Here is a 22,412-nt window from a genome sequence, read left to right as displayed (position 1 = left end):
ACTCAAAAAAGTTACCAAAAATAAACTAAAATTTTCCATCGCAAAAAACCGGAAGAATGGGCTAACCAACAGCATGACGAGTATTTTCTGGGTGAATTTACTCCGGGCTATATAAATAATGAAGGATGTAGAGATTGGATAAAAAAGGATCGCTCCACTATGATCAGGAGAGGATTATGATGACTGCCCAAGATCAAGGCTCGATGACCAATACTTTTAAAAAGATGAGTGGTCTCAGCAATGACAACAAGTGCAGGTTCTGCCACACAGAAGTACAGGGTGTGAACCACCTAAAGTCCTGTTGGGATCAGTTTAACTGATTTCAGACACTATTATACAATGCGACACATTGAAGTGTGTAAATTCTCCACTGGACGATCTGTAAAAAGTTGAATATTAAATGCAACGGCAAATCCTGGATGGAAAAATATGCCAGAAAAAACAGTTGAAAATAAGTAATGCACCATCTTTTTTGACGATGCAATTCCCATTAGTACGTTCCTAGAAAACAGTTAAACCTAACATAATGATATGGAACAAGGAGAAATAAGGCACCCTAGTGGAAGTTAAGTGTCCCCGATGATGATGGAAAAAAAGAGTTGAGAGGTAAAAAGATAACAAAATATCCAACATGTTTTATGTATGAAATGAAAAAAGATAACAAAATATCCAACATCTTTTATGTATGAAATGAAAAAAGATAACAAAATATCCAACATCTTTTATGTATGAAATGAAAAAAGATAACAAAATATCCAACATCTTTTATGTACGACATGAAAAAAGATAACAAAACATAAAACGTTTTATGTATGACATGAAAAAAGATAAAATATTAACGGTCTTTTATGTATGACATGAAAAAAAAAAAATCAAACGTTTTATGTATGACATGAAAAAAGATAAAATATCAAAGGTCTTTTATGTATGACATGAAAAAAGAAAACAAAATATCAAACGTCTTTATATACGACATGAAAAAAGATAACAAAATATCCAACGTGTTATGTACGACATTAAAAAAGATAACAAAATATCAAACGTCTTTTATGTACGACATAAAAAAAGATAACAAAACATCAAACGTTTTATGTATGACATGAAAAAAGATAACAAAATATCAAACGTGTTATGTACAACATAAAAAAAAGATAACAAAATATCAAACGTCTTTATGTACGACATGAAAAAAGATAACAGAATGTCGAACGTGTTATGTACGACATGAAAAAAAGATAACCAAATATCAACCATCTTTTATGTACGACATGAAAAAAGATAAAGTATCTGTTAAGTTTGCAGGTTGAAACAAGTAACGTAGAAAGCCATACAAATGACGACTCAACAAACAAGGTAGATCAAATAAGAAGTGTATTAGGAAAAGGTATATTTACAGGATATTTACATAATGGTGTCAAATAAGAGAGTCTTTGCTGGAGAAACATATCTGCCTTCGGTGGCTTCTGGTGAACACACACTCAGACTAACTGAGTCTTCCTATTTATGTGTAATTACTATCCACATATGCAAATGAATGTGTGCCACCACAACACCCTCCTCCCAAGATTTGAAGTCGCACAGATTTCGATATCTTTTTCTCTTGGGATTTAACATTAATGGTTCATTAAACTTTCTTTTTCTACCTGATCTTCGGGGTTCAGGTGTATATTGAGGCGGTTCCAAATTAAAGGATTCGTATATGATGTTCATGGTTACCCCCCCCCTTTACTGCTGTTGTATAATCACCATCTTGAATGTGGCGTTTTTTTATTTGGTTCAGGTGCCTTTTATGTATATTTTGTGGACCTTTAATCATGTATGTACAATCACCAATGCGTTTATCCACTACTCCACATTCCCAGTAAGAAGTGTTATTCCTGTAGCACTTGAAATATACTCGCTCTCCCGAGTTATATTTCTTTCTTGTGTAGTGTGTGTAGTGTTTCGGACAATTGCCTGTCTTGGCAATAGTTTATCAAACGCTGATTTCACCTTTCTGGCAAACATTAAATCAGCTGGTGATATATTTGATGGGGTATTAGGGTGCGGTGTTATCCTATATATTTGCAAAAATTGTTGCAAAGCTTTTTCCGTCGGTACCCCAATGGACTTTTTCAACGCTCGTTTTAACATGTCCACTGTTCGACATTGGATGGTACGGCGGAATAGTGATATGCTTTACTTGGAACGTGTCACAAAATTCCTTGAAGTCTGTGGATGTGAATTGAATTCCATTGTCAATGACCAGTGTGTCTGGTACACCAAATCGTGCAAATAACTCGTGTAGGAATCCTATTTAGTTGTTCGTTGTTGGATTCCTGCAACGCATTACCTCAGGCCATTTTGTATAACTATCTACTACAATTAAGTAGTAATTTCCTCCTACTGGACCAGCGAAGTCCATGTGGATTCTCGACCATGGGTGGTCGGTTTTCGGCCAAGGTTTGTGTACTATAGGTGGGGATTTTGTTGCTAACTGGCATCATTCACATCTATTTATTGTTGTAGCTATGTCGACGTCCATGTTATGCCAGGATACGTAGCTTCTTATTAGAGGCGTCATCCGATTTATCCTCGGATGTCCTGTGTGGAAGTCTCTCAAAATCCTCTTCTGCAACGTTTTAGGTATTACTACTCTCTTGCTATATAATAACACATCGTTACATATGGAAAAAATTTCCTGAACCTTTTTGTCATTTATAATTTTTTCTTTTATATCATTTATATATTCATCTTTATCGGCTTCTCTGTTAATGTCCGATAATGTTACCGGTAGTTCTTTAATGATGTTTGCTACCATATTTTTCACTTCGATGTTTGTTCGAATTGCTGCAATTACTGATTCTTCCAAATCATGTTTCTGTGGTATCAGTCTTGAAAGTCCATCCGCATGGCAAATCTTTTTCGATGCTAGATGTTGTAGTTGGAAATCGTAATTCAGTAGGATCATACCCCAGCGCAGCAATCTATTTGCGGTGTATACAGGCAATCCTTTTTTTGATCCGTAGATTGTGACTAATGGTTTATGGTCGGTTTCAAGTATGAATTGTCTACCATATAGTTATCGGTGGAATTTAGTCACTGCAAAGATTATACTCAACGCTTCTTTTTCAATCTGTGAATACGCTTTCTCTGCTGGAAGCAGCGTTCTTGAAGCGTCAGCTATCGGCTTTCTAGATCCATTAGGCATGATATGTTGAATGCATGATCCTATGCCGTAGGAACTAGCGTCACTAGCGACGACTATATTTAATTTTGTGTCATGGTGAGTTAGAAATAATTCAGATGTTAGTGCGCTCTTTATTTTGTCAAAAGCGGTTTGACATTCTTGCGTCCAGTTCCAAGGTGTGTCCTTTTTTAGCAGCTCATTTAAGGGAGCTCGCAAATTATGCATCCCTTCAATAAAAGATTGGTAATAATTCGCGAGTCCTAAGAAACGTTGCAAGGTTGTTACGTTATTAGGTGCTGGCATGTTTTTTATTGCCGCAGATCTTTCTGGGTCTGGACGTCGCCCATGTTTATTTATTATATGCCCAAGATACTTAATTTCGCTCATACAAAAGTCGCATTTATTTTCTTTTACTTTAAACCCGAATTCTTGTATTCGAGTGAATACTTGTTTTAAATGCTCCTTATGTTCTAGGGATTTGCTCCTGATAACAATGTCGTCCAGGTATGCATATGCGCATTCAATACCACTTAGCATGGTGTCCATCGCTTGTTGAAAAATGGCAGGCGCTACTTTGATGCCAAAGGGCAACCGGTTGTATTTGTACAATCTCTTATGCGTGTTGATGCATAGTATTTTTGAGCAATTCTCGAACGGTATTTGTAAATACGCGTCGCTCAAGTCTATCTTGGAGAAGATATTACCACCATTCAACTTTGTGAATATTTCCTCTGGGCTTGGTAGAGGGTAATGGTAATCTTGTAATATGGAGTTTAGACCTGTCGAAAAGTCTGCACACACTCTGATTTCATCATTCTTTTTCTTTACATATACGGTGGGGGCTGCCCAGTCGCTATGTTCTATTTTTGATAGTATGCCTGTCTGTTCCAATCTGTCTAATTCTTTATTAATCTTTCCCAACCCAGCAAACGGAACGTTTCGCTTTTTTCTAAAAATTGGGCTGGTGTTTTCTTTAAGTTCAAACGAGGCCTTAAATTTATTGCAACGATCTAATTTAGTCATAAATACACCAGGGAATAATTTTTTTAAGTCCTCTTTTATATTTTCTGTTTTTGGAGTAGTACATTCTATTTTTTACAGAATGTATTGATTGGCTTATCCCAGAGTCCAAATTTCTCAATTAAATCTATTCCAAACAGGTTTTCGCTATTTTTCAATACGAACATTTTTAATTTCTTCGTAATCCCTTTCAATTTTATCGAACGGATAACTTCTCCTTCAAATTTTATCTCACCACCAGTTACCGTCCGAGCTGATTTACTTGTTTTCATCATGTTTGGTTTACCCAACTTTTTCCATGTATTCAAGTTTATTATAGAAATATCGGATCCTGAATCCAGTTGTAATTTTATTGGCGTTTTAAATATTTCCGCCGATATTTGTCTAATTTTTCATTTGATTTTGTTTGCTGTACTCTCTTTCTGGTGAAATCTTTATATCTGCAACAATTGCTTTTGTGTCCGATTTTCTTGCAAATGTAGCATTTTTTCTTCTTATAAGGGCAATCCGATTCCCTATGTCTTTCTGTGCATCTCATACAGTTATATCTAGGAAGAGACTTGTTATATTATTTACCATAATTATAATTATTATATTTGGAATATCTCGTTCCATTTTGACTGCTTTTATTTGTATAGTTCTTGGTTGGTGTGTATGCCACTCCGAATTCTTCTATCTTTTTTTAATCCATTTTTAGTGTAATGGCCCTTTCACAATCCTCTGCTAATTTCTGAAGTGTTAAATCTTGCTCAGATTCCAGCTTAGACAACACTCGTCTGCGTATTTCTGCATTTTTCGTGGAAACTAACCCTTGTGTGAAGATTAGGCATTTGAAATCTTCTACTGTTCCACTAGCTTAAAATTATCACAGTTTTTATTGACAACTGATGCGTATGTCAAATAATCTTGGATGTCCATCTTCCTTAGATTCATACACAACCATCTCTTATGAAAAAGAGATATATTCGGATTAAATAATTCTTTTAGTAATTTTACAGCTTCCATGAAATCTAATTCCGTAGTTTTTTTAGGTAGTATATGATCTACGAACTTGCTGTGTTCTCTTACATCCAACTTCCTGAGTAAAAGGCTCACTTTCTGGCTATTTGGCCAACTTTTGCAGTCCAGTTGAAAGACATCCTCGTATCTTGTATAGTAAGCTTCAAAAGTCTTTTCTTCCTCCGGCACATAATTAAATGTGTCCATGCTATTAAATATAGTTGTATGCGAGAAATTAGTACTGTCGACATTTTCTCGATTAGTCTTTAATAGTTCCAGTGTTTTAGCAAAACGTTCATTTTACCTTTCTTCATATTCAAATTGTAATTTCTTCTGCCTTTCTTCTTGTTCAAGTTGTAATTTCTCCTGCCTTTCTTGTTCAAATTGTAATTTCTTCTGCCTTTCTTCTTGCTCCATTTGCCATTTCAATAATTTCTCCTCTCTACGTGCATCTAGCTCGGATTGCGCCTTTTGTTGCGTCTGCAAAAATTGCATAAACATTCTAGATAAATCTTCCAGTTTTTTCTTTTTTTTGTATCCTTCAGTAGCAGTAATGCAGTTACGAAGAAAAACTGTACAATTTCACATGCAACACAATATCCGTACCATATAAAATGGCTTGTGTTACAAAAAAAATTGTTCATAGTTCCTGTTTTCAATAGTAATATCGCTGCTCGAATATTTTCTCACTTCGCTAGCGAGTCAAGATCATCCAACCACAACATAAGAACTGAGGCTTTTGCTGAAACCACAAAATACGATTTACTTTTCCGTTTTAGGCATTTCCTAATAAATAACAGCCGAACTTAAGTACAACTCTTTCCATAGAAAAAAAAATTTTTTCAACTCGGGTCACAAATGAAAAAAATAAAATGTATGGACTACATTTAAATTTTTTTTTTTTTTTGCGATATGTTTTACTGTCTTATATCCGTTATCCAATGACAACTTTAGTTAAAAAAAAAACTTTCCTTGATTTTAGTTTAACTGTGGTATTTTTTTTTAAATACCGAAGAGAGAAATTTGGTTTACCAAAAAGTCCTTAGTTGGTATTTACAGCAATTTAGGAAATCCACTGGTGAACTTTTTTTTCTTCACATGTTACTTCCTTGTAATTTAGTAATACGAATCTGTTCGTCGTTTTACAAAAATTCACTTCTAAAGTTTTTTTTTTTTTTTAAGATGGATTCCACGGGAAACGGCCACGTTCGAGTTTTTTTTTTCTTTGAGACTGAAATTAAAGGTTTTGGTTTGTCTCTCTTGTTTTCCGACTAGTATTTTAGTAAATAAAATACTATTAATCAAGGTTACTTTTTTTTTTAAACCTGAATGTAGTTTTTGTTCTTGGAATTTGGGAAACAACCGTTTCTTTCTTTTAGTGTTGTACTTCGCGAGGACAATATTTTAAAGTTTTCCAATGTTCACTGAATTATTCATTTTTTCCGCTTGAGTCGAACTTCTCTTTAGCGTAAAATCCGTTTTTACGACTATTTCGTTCGTCAAAACTTGTATTGCTTAGAAAGGTCAACCGTTGCGTTGTACTTTTTTTTTTTAGTGAGTTCTTTCCATTTCTTCGTCAAACTGTTATATTTGACGTTCATCCTCGTCGTCGATGTAAAGTTTTAAAGTAACGTAGAAAGCAATACAAATAACAACTCAACAAACAAAGGTAGATCAAATAAGTAGTGTATTAGGAAAAGGTATATTTACAGGATATTTACATAATGGTGAGAGTCTTTGCTGGAGAAACATATCTGCCTCGGCAGCCTTCGGTGGCTTCTGGTGAACACACACTCAGACTAACTGAATCTTCCTATTTATGTGTAATTACTATCCACATATGCAAATGAATGTGTGCCACCAAACAATATCAAAAGTTTTATGTACCACATAAAAAAGATAACAAAATATAAAACTTCTTTTATGTACAACATTAAAAAAGAACAAAATATGAAACGTCTTCTATGTACGACAAGAAAAAAGATACCGAAATATCAAACGTCTTATGTACGACATGAAAAAAGATAACAAAATATCAAACGTCTTTTATGTACGACATGAAAAAAGATAACAAAATATCAAACAACTTTTATGTACGACATGAAAAAAGATGAGGAAATACCAAACGTCTTTTATGTATGACATAAAAAAAGATAAAATATCAATCGTCTTTAATGTATGGCATGAAAAAAAGAGAACAAAATATCAAACATGTTTTATGTATGACATGAAAAAAAGTAACGAAATGTCAGAAATTTTTTTTACGACATGAAAAAGATAACAAAATATCAAACGTCTTTTATATATGACATGAAAAAAAAATCACAAAATATTAAACGTGTTATGTACGGCATGACAGATTATAACGAAATATCCAACGTCTTTATGTATGACATGAAACAAGATAAAATATCAATCATCTTTTATGTATGACATGAAAATAGATAAAGACATATACATCTTTTATGTACGATATAAAAAAAGATAAAATATCAATCGTCTTTTACGTACGAAATGAAAAAAGATAATAAAATATAAAACGTCTTTTATGTACGACATAACGTCTTCTTTGTATGACATTAAAAAAGAACAAAATAGTAAACGTCTATGTACGACAAGAAACTTATGTACTTACAAAAATATCAAATATTTTATGCACGACATGAAAAAAGATGAGAAAATATCAAAAGTCTTTTACGGATTATATGAAAAAAGATAACAAAATATCAAACGACTTTTATGTAAGACATGAAAAAATATATCAAAATATCAAACGTGTTTTATGTATGACATGAAAAAAGATAACAAAATATCAAATGTTTTACGTACAACAGGAAAAAAGTTGACAAAATATCAAACGTCTTTTTTGTAGGACATGAAAAAGATAACAAAATATCAAACGTCTTTTATGTACGACGTGAAAAAAGATAAAATATCAAACTTCTTTTACGTACGACATGAAAATAGATAACAAAATATCAAACGTCTTTTATGTATGACATGAAAAAAGATAACAAAATATCAAATGTTTTACGTATGACATTAAAATAAATAACAAAATATCAAACCTCTTTTACGTATGACATGAAAAAAGATAACAAAATATCAAACGTCTTTTATGCATGACATGAAAAAAGATAACAATATATCAAAATATTTTATGTACGACATGAAGAAGATAACAAAATATCAAAGATTTTATGTACGACATGAAAAAAGATAAAATATCAAACGTCTCTTATGTATTACATGAAAAACGATAACAAAATATCAAACGTCTTTTATGTATTACATGAAAAACGATAACAAAATATCAAACGTCTTTTATGCATGACATGAAAAAAGATAACAATATATCAAAATATTTTATGTACGACATGAAGAAGATAACAAAATATCAAAGATTTTATGTACGACATGAAAAAAGATAACAAAATATCAAACGTCTTTTATGTATTACATGAAAAACGATAACAAAATATCAAACGTCTCTTATGTATTACATGAAAAACGATAACAAAATATCAAATGTCTTTTACGTACGGCATGAAAAAAGATAACAAAATATCAAATATTTAATTTACGACATGAAAAAAGATAACAAAATATCAAACGTCTTTTACATATGACATTAAAAAAATTAACAAATTATCAAACATTTTTTACCTATGACATGAAAAAAGATAACAAAATATCCAACATCTTGTATGTACGACATGAAAAAAGATAACAATATCAAACGTGTTATGTACGACATTAAAAAAGATAACGAACTATCAAACGTCTCTTATGTATGACATGAAAAAAGATAACAAAATACCCAACACTTTTTACATATGACATGAAAAAAGATAACAAAATATTCGACATCTTTTATGTACGACATAAAAAAAGATTAAAAAATAGCAAACGCCTTTTATGTACGACATAAAAAAGATAACAAAATATGCAACATCTTTTATGTCTGACCTGAAATAAAATTACAAAATATCCAACATCTTTTATGTACGACATGGAAAAAGATAAAATATCAAACATCTTTTATGTATGACATGAAAAAAGATAACAAAATAAACATCTGTTATGTAATACATGAAAAAAGATTTCAAAATACTAAACGTCTTTTATGTATGACATGAAAAAAGATAAATTATCTAACATCTTTTAGGTACGGCATGAAAAACGATAACAAAATATCAAACATCTTTTATGTATGACATGAAAAAAGATAAAATATCAAACGTCTTTTATGTATGACATGAAAAAAGATAACAAAATATCCAACATATTTTAGGTACGATATGAAAAATTTTTTTTTTTAAATATTTAACGTCTTTTATGTACGACATGAAAAAAGATAAAATATTTAGTGTTATCTATTCATGTGAATATGTTGATATTTTGTTATCTTTTTTCGTGTCATACATAAAAGACGTTTGATATTTTATCTTTTTTCATGTCATACATAAAAGATGTTTGATATTTTAATAAAAAATTATGTCATACATACAAGATGTTTGATACTTTGTTATCTTTTTTCATGTCATACATACAAGATGTTTGATATTTTGTTATCTTTTTTCATGTCATACATAAAAGACGTCTGACATTCATGACAGTAAATAGCCACAGAAAGGCAGTGGTTGCACTTAGGGCATGACTGAAATCAATATTGCCCACTTGCAACCAATGTGGTTGCAGGGAAGGCAGAGGAAAATATTGCATGTCCTTTGTGCAACCAAAAGCCAGTTCGTAGTCGTTTCGTAGACTCTAGTATGTTGTTCCTGCCCCAAGAGCTCAGAAACATTATAATCTAGATCTAGATCTACCTGTATGGCAGAATTCAAATCTGCGCAATACAGGCCACCTCTGACTCATTGAGAGAGCGAGAGAGAGAGAGAGGTGTGTGTGTGCATATAAGGTGAGTGTGTGGGTGTATGTGTGTGTGTGGGGGGATCCCTGTGTGTGTCTGTTTGTCTCTGTGTGCATGTAGATCTATCCCTGTGTGTTTGTCTGTGTGTGTGTGTGTGTTTGTACAAAAAAGATTTGACAAGGTCTTTTTATTTTTTCTCTCCTCTGTTTGTTTAGGTCTACAATGAAGCCAAAGTGGATCCAAGAAAACTTTCAGAACGCCCTTCAAGCAGTGAGCAATGGCATGTCAAAGAGGGAGGCAGCGTCTACTTTCAACATTCCATGAGGAACATTTGCCTGTAAAATAACTGGCAGAAGAAAGATGGACACCACAGCACCCCAGACTTATCTCACACCCCAGAAGGGGGAGAAATCGTCAAGTTCATCACAGACTCATCACATAGAGGCTTTGGACAAACAAAACAGGAGCTAATGTTGACAGTCCAAAGCATGCTGAACGCAAGGGGACGAAGAACAAAATGGCCAGCCAACATGCCATCTGAAAAGTGGTACCGTTTGTTCAAGAAAAAGCATCCGGAAATAGTTCTGCATACTCCTCAAAAACTTGGAAAGCAAAGAGCTCTTGTCAGAAAATCATCCATAATGAAGTGGTTTGCTGATTTCCAAGCCACCGTCACTGACATTGATGCCAGTATTTTGCTAGATCCATCAAGGATCTACAACTGTGATGAGTCTGGCTTCAGTTTAAATACTTCCTCTGGGAAAGTTCTGTCTTTTGTAGGGACAAAATTTGTTTATCAAGTAGGCAGTAAACAAAAGACAATGATTACCGTTCTTGTATGCTGCTGTGCGAGTGGACACTTTGTGCACCCAATGATGATCTATCCTGGCACAAAGTTCTGGGGAGTCAAACCACAGGAAGTGTTTGACGATTCATTCATCACAAAGTCCAAAAATGGATGGACAAATAAATAAGTCCATCTTCCTGGACTGGTTGCAACAGGTCTTCCACCCCCAAACAGCCCATGTGAAGCGGCCCATCCTCCTTCTGGTCGATGGACATATCAGTCACCAGACCATTGAAGCAGCGACGTTTTGCAAGGACAATGGCATCATCCTGTATGCCTCCACATGCATCCCACCTTATGTAGCCATTGGATGTTGGGGTTTTCAAGACAATGAAAGCGGAATGGCGGAAATCCGTCAAAAAACAAAATGAACTGGAAATTCTCACCAAGCGCACATTCACACTTGTTTTCAAAGAGGCATATGAAACTACCATCAAGCGAGATCTGGCCCCACAAGCTTTCAGGAACAGTGGCATATATCCACTGGATCCAAACAACATTGAGTGGCAGAAGATATTGCCAGATATCACAGCAGAGGATCAAACCAGTGCTTTAGTTCCACAATTTCCTGCTATGTCATCTTCATCAGTGCCAGCACCTGCATTGCCAGCGCCAGCATCGTCTTTACCATCTTCCCTACCAATGCAAACACCTGCACCAGCAACACCATCTTCATCATCAGCGCCTGCATCATCATCATCAGTGCCAGCACCTGTATTGACAGCTCCCACATCATCTTCATCATCTTCCTTGCCGATGCCAACAGGAACATCATCTTCATTGTCAGTTCCAGCACCCAACCCCACAGCAAGCACAAGTGCATGTTCTGATGAAAAATCAAATTTTATTCAATGATCTGTGCCCAGATTGGCGAAACAACATTGAACTTGTATTTCAAAAGACTTGAAGAAGGCTATGATTGCCCAGACAGCCTCTTTTCCTTGTGGAAGCAATACCATTTGGTCATTATGAGCCACTCTGTTCATGTGACCCACATGGAATCCTCAGAGTCAAACCACCCATCAGTAAACAGGCCTACTGAAAACCCGCTTACTGTGCCAACCATCAAAAAAGGCACTGTGAAGTGGAAAGTACAACAGCTGCCTTCATTGATGAGTGGAAACAAGTTCATTGAACACTTGAAGACCAAAGACAGGATGGAAAAAAAGGAAAGGGAAAGAAAGGAAAAAAGAAAACTGGATATGGAGGGGAAGAGACAGGAAAAAGCAAAAGAAAATGAAGAAAAGAAAAAGAAAAGAGAAGAACTTGCTAAACTGAGACTTGAGCGAAAGAAAGAGAAAGAAGTAGAAATTCAAAGACGAAAGGAAAGCAGGAAGAGACAGATGGAGGCAAAAAGAGCTCAAGACCGAAATGTGGATCGAACCAAGAAAAGAAAAGTCATGAGAAAGAAGGTCATTGAAGAGAGTGAGACTAGTGCAGATGAATCTGAAATGGTTTTAGATGACAATTCAGACTTCCACTTCGTTGATGACGGTTTTGATAACCTTTTGGAAGATGACACTTTCGAAATAGAGAAAGCAATCACAAAGGCAGAATCCACGGATATTGTCGTTGACGAATCAACAACCACTGGAAACAAGAAAATAACTTGTGGCAGATCACTTTGGGAAGCATTCTCTGTACAAACTGGAACTGAAAGCGAACATGTCTCGACCCTAAATTTGATGCATACAATACAATCCTGTTCCTTTTTGTCTCCAGCCCGGTTACATTCTGAATGATAGGTCTAGCCTCAGCAGCTGGCTACTTTGTATTTGGGGATTTAAATTCAAAATATACAATTTTGTTGAACACAACAGACGAAATATCAAACGTGTTATGTATGACATGAAAAAAAGATAACAAAATATCAAAGGTCTTTTATGTACGACATGAAAACGAAATATCAAACGTGTGATGTACAAAACTTTTCAACAAATGCCTAGCCTAGGTTTGCTTCCCAATAGATGGAAAATTGCCTCCATGGTACCAGTATTCAAGAATTCTTGTGAAAGAACTGGCCCACACACTTATCACCCCATCAGTTTCCTCCCCCTCTTTGCTAAGAGTTTTAATTAATCAATCAAGTGCTAGCCCATCTTGTAAATGCTAAGCTTCTTTCTGGCCAACAGTATGGATCACAACAAGTCCATTCTATTGTAGACATTATAACCATGATCTCTGAACACATATAACATGCACTGGATAAGGAAAAGGAAGTCATCTTGATATATCCAAAACTTTTTACAGAAGAACTTCTCACGAAAATGAAACTCTATTATATTTCTGGAAAATACTTAACATGATTAGATTCTTTCTCGACAAGAGAAAAATCCGGGTTGTCCTCGATAGTCGTACATCTAAACAGCATGATATTAATGCAGTAAATATAAATAATAAATACAAATAAAAACACAGATAATAATAATAATAATAATAATAATAATAATAATAACAATAATAAATACAAAGAGGTCAACTTTTTAACCTTTACTATTCCTGATATTCATAAACAACGTCCGTAATAATTTTTCTTTCTTTTTTTTTTAAACTCACATTCACCCCTAACAAGACATATCGCCACTTGTATGTAAGGGGCTACTATTTGGGACCATGCCTAGGAAAGATTAACAAGATGTTACTTTACATTACATTTAAACTTACAAATTATTTTGGTGTATTCTCCACTCCCACAATATGGCAGGCAAGATTTGATTTGAGATAAATCACTCAGTTCAACTGATTTCAGTTGTGAAATGAATTGAGAAGATGAAACTTCTTTGTGAAATAAATTGAGAATTATGTCATTGCCCTGTTGAGTGGTGGAGAATTTGTAGTCTACAAAAAATTGGCAAACAAAGAGAAGCATGATGTAAAAAGTTTCTATACACGCCATTTGCAAGAAATTCATTCATAATAGTTTCAACTTGGAAATTCCACTCGATTGAACAAGTAGATGTATATCTAGCACATTTATGTAAATTCACTCAAAATTGTTTGGAGGAGTTCTTGACTTGTATCCTCTTTTGACAGGATGCTGACGGGTAAAGTGACTTCTATGTGCTTCATCCAAGATGGAGCATTTGACTTTGGGCCAGCTTTTAGTGCCCGTGATGACGGATAAGGAAATCAATGAAGATATTGCAACCGGTTGTACAACCGGCAGAGTGTGAGGTAAAAGATATCACGATGGAGTTTTTTTTTTTTTTTTTTACATAGGCATCACCACATTATCAAGGCCAAAAGGCCACTCAAGGATAAGGGCTAAAGAGTGTACAGTAGAAATTAGACAATATAGTAATCATTAGTAATGAAAATTTGGTAAATTTGATAACTTATATGGAACGGCTCATCAAGAACTTATTTACGTTAGACTTGAAGACAACCATATTGTAGTCAGCCGGAAAGCAGGAAACCGGAAGACAATTCCACAGGCGTGCAGTTCTAAGAAAGAAGCTTTGTTCATGGAATCTACGTTTAGGTTTAGGCACAGATAAAGAGTGGGGGGAATTATTGATAGTGTTTACAGCTAGACAAGTGTTTCTTGTGAAAGTTTGGCGAGGGGGGACCATAGATTGAAGCTCAGTCGAACACTTTCTATGAAAATAACGATACGTCAGAGACAAACTCGCAACATCTCTTCTGTGAGATAGAGGTTGCAAGGAAGAGAAAAGGACATCTTCTACGAGGCTACGAAGTCTATTTTGAACTCTATCAAGGCAGGCCAAGTCCTTTCTAGCAGCTCCTGCCCATATGTGGCAACAGTATTCCATCCTTGGACGTACCTGGTTCTTGTATAGATAGAGAATAGCATCAACAGTGAGATATCTACCGGATCGATAGAAAGATCCCACCATTTTTCCAGCGGCCTTGGCAACAGATTTGATGTACGTGTTCCATTTAAGATCAGGAGTAATGGTCAAGCCAAGAAGCTTGTCAAAACTTGAGGCCTCCTGAATACGAGAGCCATTCATTTCAATTGATGCCAGATGTGGATCAGAATGTTGATGATGTAAAGAGAGAAGCTTGGTTTTAGATGCATTAAAAGTAACCAGCCACTCCTTACCCCATTGTACTACATGCTCAAGATCAGAGGAGAGAGAATTGGAGAGAACTTGGTCGTTTACTGTCTTAGATGTGCTACCATAAATGGTAGTGTCGTCAGCATAAATGTCTACAATGTTGGGATTAGAATATCCCTGGAAATAAAGTTCGACTCTCACACATGAGTATGAGGACACATTTCGATAAGTCTTTAATTCGAAATAAGACGAGGCAATGTGCGAAGGAACACAACACAGTTGTTAACAATTTAACAGTTTAATGAGAAAGAAAATATGCACATATATACAAGATGATGGAATATTACAGAACGACCAAAATTAAGTGGATGGAAGAAGAGAAGGTAATTAATAGTTGCGAAAACATATTCCGCTAGACTTATCTGAAGATGAGTCGTGTAACATTATTGTCATGCTCTGCGCTTCCTCGCTCCGTTCGTTCTGGCTCCCTTTCGTTGGCGATATCTCGGTTGCAATTCAAACAGGGCTAGCAGATTCCGTCCTGGGTTGACTGCCACTCACGCTGATTGAAAAGCAATTGGAAAACTGACAGAGCTACCGTCGAGGGTGTGATCCGCAGATCCGGATGAGATGAAAAAGCGGTGAAAAAGAGGCCCCGAAGGGCGCGAGCAGGGGTTTTATCAAACCCCTCACGTGACTCCCAGAGGAGTGGGGATGGCTTCCCTAATCCACGGGCTGACAGGGGTTAAAGCAAATAATCAGCAGGAGCTGTTCACAAATTAATTCCAATAACAAATGATGTAAGGATGTGATTTGAAAGATCATTAATGTAGATCAGGAAAAGAGTTGGGCCCAGGATGGACCCCTGAGGGACACCGGCATTAATACTGTGAGCTTCTGATTTTTGCCCCTCAACTACTACTCTTATGAACCTATCAGAAAGAAATGATTTAGTAATTGAGAAGACATTTCCAGCAATACCATAGCTAGAGATCTTATGAAGTAAACCTTTATGCCATACCCTATCAAAGGCCTTAGATATGTCAAGAGCAATTACCCTAGAAAGGTTGCCTCTGTCGAGAGATTTGCTAATCCTATGAGATATAACTGTAAGCACATCTGCTGTAGATCTAGCAGAACGGAAACCATATTGAGTGTCACTAAGAAGGTTATTTTTGTTGAGATGATTGATTACTTCTGCATTTAACACAGATTCCAGCAACTTACTCATGACGTACAGGAGACTTATTGGCCTGTACTGAGAGGGGGATGAGCGATCACCTGAATTCTTAAATACTGATGAAATTTTCCAGGGAGATGGGAAACTATTCTCCTTAAGACAACGTTTAAACAGTTTTGTAAGTATGGGCGCTAGTTTAGGTTGAAGTTTTTTTGAGTACTATAATTGGAATACCGTCCGGGCCAGTTGCTTTACTGGAATCAAGGTTTTTGATTAGCTTGGCAACATCACGTACAGATATACGTATATCACATAGCGTGTTTTCTGATACAGGAGGAAATATTGGGGGTTGGCGGCCTTGATCGCAAAGGGTAGAATTAGCTGCAAAGTTCTTGACAAAGAGTTTGGCTTTGTCTGATGCTGACGAGATTACCTGATAATAGTTGGGATGGAGCACACGCTTCTGTTCAGGATTCTGTTTGCTATTTGCCAAAACTGGTGGGAACCAAGCCGCTGCTCAGCTACTTTGGACTTAACAGATTGAGCATACAACTCTCTTGCATTCTTTATTACTTTCTGACAATGGTTGCTGGCAGTCCTGAAAACGGCTTTAGTTTCCATACATCTATTACGTTGGAAACAGTGGAAAAAGTGATTTCTGTGCGCAATGGCAGCAGCACATTCTGGAGAGAACCATGGCTGGCTGTTAGGTTTTTGCTGAAACTTTTTCGAGGGTATGCAACGGTCAATACCTACAATTAACCATTCCGTCAGGTCTAATACTATAGAGGACACATCCTTTTTAAACATGGAATGCAGAGGTAGATCAGATATAAATGTACGGAAGCTATCCCAGTCAGCCTTAGTGTATCGATATACTGTACGATGGAGAGGTACGTCTGAGGACTTATTACATTTCATTTTTATCTTAATTGATACAACAGAGTGGTCGGAAGAGCCAAGAGGTGACAGAACAGAAACTGAACATAGTTCAGGGCAAGTTGTGAGAAAAAGGTCTAGTAGGCTTGCATAATGGCTGTCATTGTCGGGCACACGGGTGGGTTCCTGAACAATCTGAGTGAGGTCATAGGCAATGGCGAAATCATGACAGAACCTCTCCTCATCATCGGTCTTGTAAGAGTGGGTCAACCATTCGACGTTGTGAACATTGAAGTCACCACATACGTGAATGTTAGCTGAAGGATAAGCAGATAAGACTTGGTCAATTTTCTCAGATATGCTTTGAAAGATAGTAACTCCGCTGTTATGGGGGCGATAGAGAGTAAATATAAATGCCGTAGTGTGAGCTAAAGCAACCCAGAAGCACATATAGGGTAAGTTAGGATCTTCCCTGGAGATGTCCCTACCACATGGAAAGCTATCCCTAATATAGGCACATATTCCATGCCCATGGCAATCTTGGGGGTCAGATTTAGAAGTTAAGTTAGAGTATCCTTTAATTGCGAACTCTTCTGGGGAAATAGCCTGTCCAATGCCAGTTTCACTTAAAAATAAAAGGTCTGGTTTAGTCTCCTGTAATTGGGTTTCAACCTCTGGAAGGTTAGAACGTAGAATGTTGGAGAAGGAGACATGGTAGTAGGGGTCTACGTTGGAAGTTGGAGAACCGGGTTTAATCGTGTATTTTTTCTTGAAACTTGTCATGATGAAATTTTGGAATTTGTGGACTAGGTCGTCAGATTTACTTAGAGCAGGACAGAGAGGGGAAACTAAGAGAGAAAAAGAAACGAAGAATTTTTTTTTTTTGTAGTTAATGATAAGGTAAAGCTGTAACAATTACCCACTAGTATGGCATCGAGAGGCCCCACCAGAAGCTACTGCATGGTCCAGAATCCATTCACCAAATGGCAATACAGCAGCCCCAGTACTTTGCACCTGCTGATAGGACAGCCTCCTTAGTGGTTAATCCAAGGTTCGGGTCCCTGACAATCAGGCGGATAACGTCAGCCCAGATAAAACGTTTACCTCCAGCACCCTTACTAGTGACATGGCTACAAGGATAGACATAGAAACAGAAAATTTCCGCCATCTCTGCCAACTGTTCGCGCAAAATACTGCCAACCTAGGAAACAGCTTTTTCTTCTCCCTTTGTCAGAAAAATCACTCATTAAAAAATGAGGACTGAGGGACAAATAAGAAGAAGCGAGAGTAATAGGAGCTGCTGATAACGCATCCAAAATTTGTGAAAAGATTGTATGCTACAATTGAAGAAGGGAATCTCGGATTCATTGCAATTTGTTTAACAAATATGGCCACATAATCTCTGGAAAACGAAATGGAGGATTCAACATCTGGGCCAATCTAACAGATCCCCAATAAAATCAACAATGTGAAAATTGAGCGGATAACTTGTATCACATTAGTTACTAATGATTGTTGCCGGTCACTAACGCATCAACATTTGGGAAGTATAGAAATAGAAGTATTGATAGGAAGACTATTAAAAGTATAGCGAACATCAAATTGAGTACGCATGGCAGTAATCTTGCAAATATTAACACATTAGTTGTTGAAAATAAACTGCTGGAGGTAATGTTGAGGCACAGCATCTTAAAAAGAAAATGAGTTTTAAGTAAAATCTAAAACTGAATGAATTGCGATTAACAGTTTAATACATTTGACAAAGATTTCACACCTCGAAGAATTGTCTCATAATCTTGTGATCATTTTGAAATTGTCAACTTAATGACAAGTTGGAATATTGTTATTTCTTCAGTCCACATGAACATCATTTAATAGAATCATAATTGATTATTACTTTCTGTGGAACATTAAAATTAAAGTTAGTTTCATATTTCGTTTCACAAAAATTTTCAGTTTTTGATGTGCTCGTTTCGTATTTCACTGAAATTACGCAAAAAAATTTTTATAAAAAAAATCACTCAACAGTTTCTTTTTATATATTTTTATTTTTTATTGTTTGGAATCCTTAGAGATGACGCTTCATAATTTGTGGACTGTTATTCCTATACTGTTGCAGTTAACCACCTAAAGAAGGCCAAAGGATGAGTTGGCCAAAACATGGTGAAACAACAACAACTATAACAGTCCACAAAAAAAAAAAACGCAAGTTTTATTTTTTGTTTCAGTTTCAGTTTTTGCATAAGACTCGAACACAGCAGCCATTTTCTTTCTTGGCCAGATTTTAGTGTGGACTTTGACTAACAATCCAAGAATAAACAGTATCCTGCAAATGATAAGGTGGATATGTGCCTTAAGAACAAGATATCCGAGTAATCGATGTCTCAGGCAATCAGAGACGATTGCAAATGAGAATTACAGACATGAGAACAATGAATGTTATCTTGAAAACGAGTTTGTTCACCGAGAGCTTCCATTTACGGCAGTAGTCTAAGAGAACAAATAAAAGTTCACCCCATATGAGATTATCAGCAGTTAAATGGTCATGTTGCACATTGTGTATGCTGATTGGTGTGGTGAAAAATGGCAATGTTGGCAGAAGAACAGCAGTAGATGTCAGCACTTTCTGTTGTAGGGCTTCTTACACTCCAGATAGCAGTCGATGAATAGAGGCCAAAATTGTAAAGTGATTCATCCAAAAGATGCTTGATGCTGGATCTGCCATCAAAGATGTTTGCCGCTCAATAATAATAAGTACATGATTTCTATTCCATTTGATGACTAGCAGCATATAAAAGGCTGTGTTTCCCAATTTCTATTCCATTTGATGACTAGCAGCATATAAAAGGCTGTGTTTCCCAATTTCTCCATCCAGCTGCATTTTGTATAATCTTTCCGACTTTATTACTATTGTTTTTGTTTCCCATTACATGATTTCAAATTGAGATGTATTCATCCTAAGATGTTTATCTCATTATTTTATTATACTATTTTTGTTATTTAGGTTGTCAAGAAAAAGGTATAATACATACGATTATAGCATTCAACGGAAGCTTCTTGCCCAATGAAACAGTCATGGGTTCCCCAAGATCGATGTTTGCATTCACGGATGCTTGATTCCGATCCAAAACAATGAACTCCGTCTAGCCAAAAGAAACCACTACCCTGTTTGTCCGTTATGATGACACGTCCATTGCTGACAAAAAAGAAAAATTATGAGATTTTGAATGTCTGGCATTTTAGGTACTTTTGAATCATTATTTTTCATTTTGTAATATATTAATGGAGAGCCCTGATAAACTAGCAAAGATACCCAGCATTGTCCAGAGGAAGAATGTGATCTATTGGCACTCCAAAGCAAATAAATAATTTTACTATAAACAGTTTGAGATCATATTTAAACCGAATATTTTATAAGTGAATTTTAGCTGCACACACACACACACACGCACACACACACAACACACACACACACACACAGAAAACATTTGAAAAAAAAATCTGCTTGTTGATAATTCGTAACAAACAGAAAAAATGCCATGGCAAAATAATTTTTGTATTTTTTAAAGTAAGATATAGTGAAGTCCCTTTCCGGCCATCAGTTTGAGATCAAAGTGTAGTATCATTAAACTGCCCATTTAATAGAATATGATTGACATAATAAAATCCATAATTTAATTGCCTTTTCAAAATTCTTTAATGAGACAATATTATTTCAAGGCAATAAATCAAAAAAGCTTATGACTAATTTAAACATGCCTAGCCATCGTGCTGCATCCATTGTTATGAACATAAAGTATTAGAAATAATAAAAATGCTTATGCTTTTTTAGAACGTATCTCTGAAAATTTGAAAAACAAATTTGTTTGTGTTTTTGAATTTTTTAGATGAGGATTCATTAGATGATTTAGATTATTCGAGCTATTATTCTCATCATACTCACTGTATTAATTATGTATTTCTTAGTTTTTATCAGGTGATTATAAAGATTGCACTTTCAACCTCCAGAAGACTGTCACTTAAAACTGAATTCTAATCATGGCTGGCTGAATGAGAAACAATCTACCTCTGTAGATTAAATAAAGTATTCAGTTCTAAGTTCTTTATAGGTTCTCAAATTTGCAAAAATGTTAGAGATTACATCGGCCAAAATGTTGGGGAAACAAGTGAGCACAAGATGAGAATAATAATCGGAATAATCCAAATAATGCAAATTGTTTGAACTTAAAATATTTTAAATGAAATTATTACCAAATAATGACAATTATCATCAAAAATGACAATTATCAACAAAAAATGACAATTATCAACAAAAAATGACAATTATCAACAAAAATGACAATTATCAACAAAAATGACAATTATCAACAAAAATGACAATTATCAACAAATAATGACAATTATCAACAAAAAATGACAATTATCATCAAAAATGACAATTATCACCAAAAAATGACAATTATCACCAAAAAATGACAATTATCACCAAAAAATGACAATTATCAACAAAAAAATGACAATTATCAACAAAAAAATGGCAATTATCAACAAAAAATGACAATTATCAACAAAAAATGACAATTATCAACAAAAAATGGCAATTATCACCAAAAAATGGCAATTATCACCAAAAAATGACAATTATCAACAAAAAATGACAATTATCAACAAAAAAATGGCAATTGTCAACAAAAAATGACAATTATCACCAAAAAAATGACAATTATCAACAAAAAATGACAATTATCAACAAAAAATGACAATTATCAACAAAAAATGACAATTATCAACAAAAAAATGGCAATTATCAACAAAAAATGACAATTATCACCAAATAATGACAATTATCAACAAAAAATGACAATTATCATCAAAAATGACAATTATCAAAAAAAAGAAAATTATCAAAAAAAAAAATGGCAATTATCAACAAAAAATGACAATTATCAACAAAAAATGACAATTATCACCAAAAAATGACAATTATCAACAAAAAATGACAATTATCAACAAAAAATGGCAATTATCAACAAAAAAAATGACAATTATCAACAAAAAATTACAATTATCAACAAAAAATGGCAATTATCACCAAAAAAATGGCAATTATCAACAAAAAATGGCAATTATCAACAAAAAATGACAATTATCACCAAAAAATGACAATTATCAACAAAAAATGACAATTATCAACAAAAAATGGCAATTATCAACAAAAAATGACAATTATCACCAAATAATGACAATTATCAACAAAAAATGACAATTATCAACAAAAATCTAAAATCTTATTTACACTTGTAGCAAGATCGAGCGAATATTCTTTTAAAACTCAAATCTTAAAAGATCTCTTAAAAGCTGAAGTAAAAAAATCATTTGGTCATTTATCAGATTTTTATTTTTTATTTTTTGGTTTTTCCCAT

At 34.8% G+C, this 22,412-nt stretch overlaps 1 protein-coding gene across 4 annotated transcripts in view; it reads right to left on the bottom strand.

Annotated features, from left to right (window-relative positions):
- Positions 1-22,412, bottom strand: part of LOC145266475 (neurotrypsin-like) — a 219,882-nt gene that overhangs the window by 109,376 nt on the left and 88,094 nt on the right. For all 4 annotated transcript variants that reach the window (XM_080122166.1, XM_080122169.1, XM_080122168.1 and 1 more), the window contains one exon: positions 20,022-20,185. In XM_080122166.1, the coding sequence (XP_079978292.1) occupies positions 20,022-20,185 (164 nt within the window). The remainder of the gene's footprint in view (positions 1-20,021; positions 20,186-22,412) is intronic.

This window comes from Euprymna scolopes, chromosome 41, assembly GCF_053919585.1.
Source record: "Euprymna scolopes isolate OS-2025 chromosome 41, ASM5391958v1, whole genome shotgun sequence".
Taxonomy (NCBI): domain Eukaryota; kingdom Metazoa; phylum Mollusca; class Cephalopoda; order Sepiida; family Sepiolidae; genus Euprymna; species Euprymna scolopes.
The sequence above is the reverse complement of the archived record's forward strand: the minus strand, read 5'-3'. Positions and strand labels throughout refer to the sequence as shown.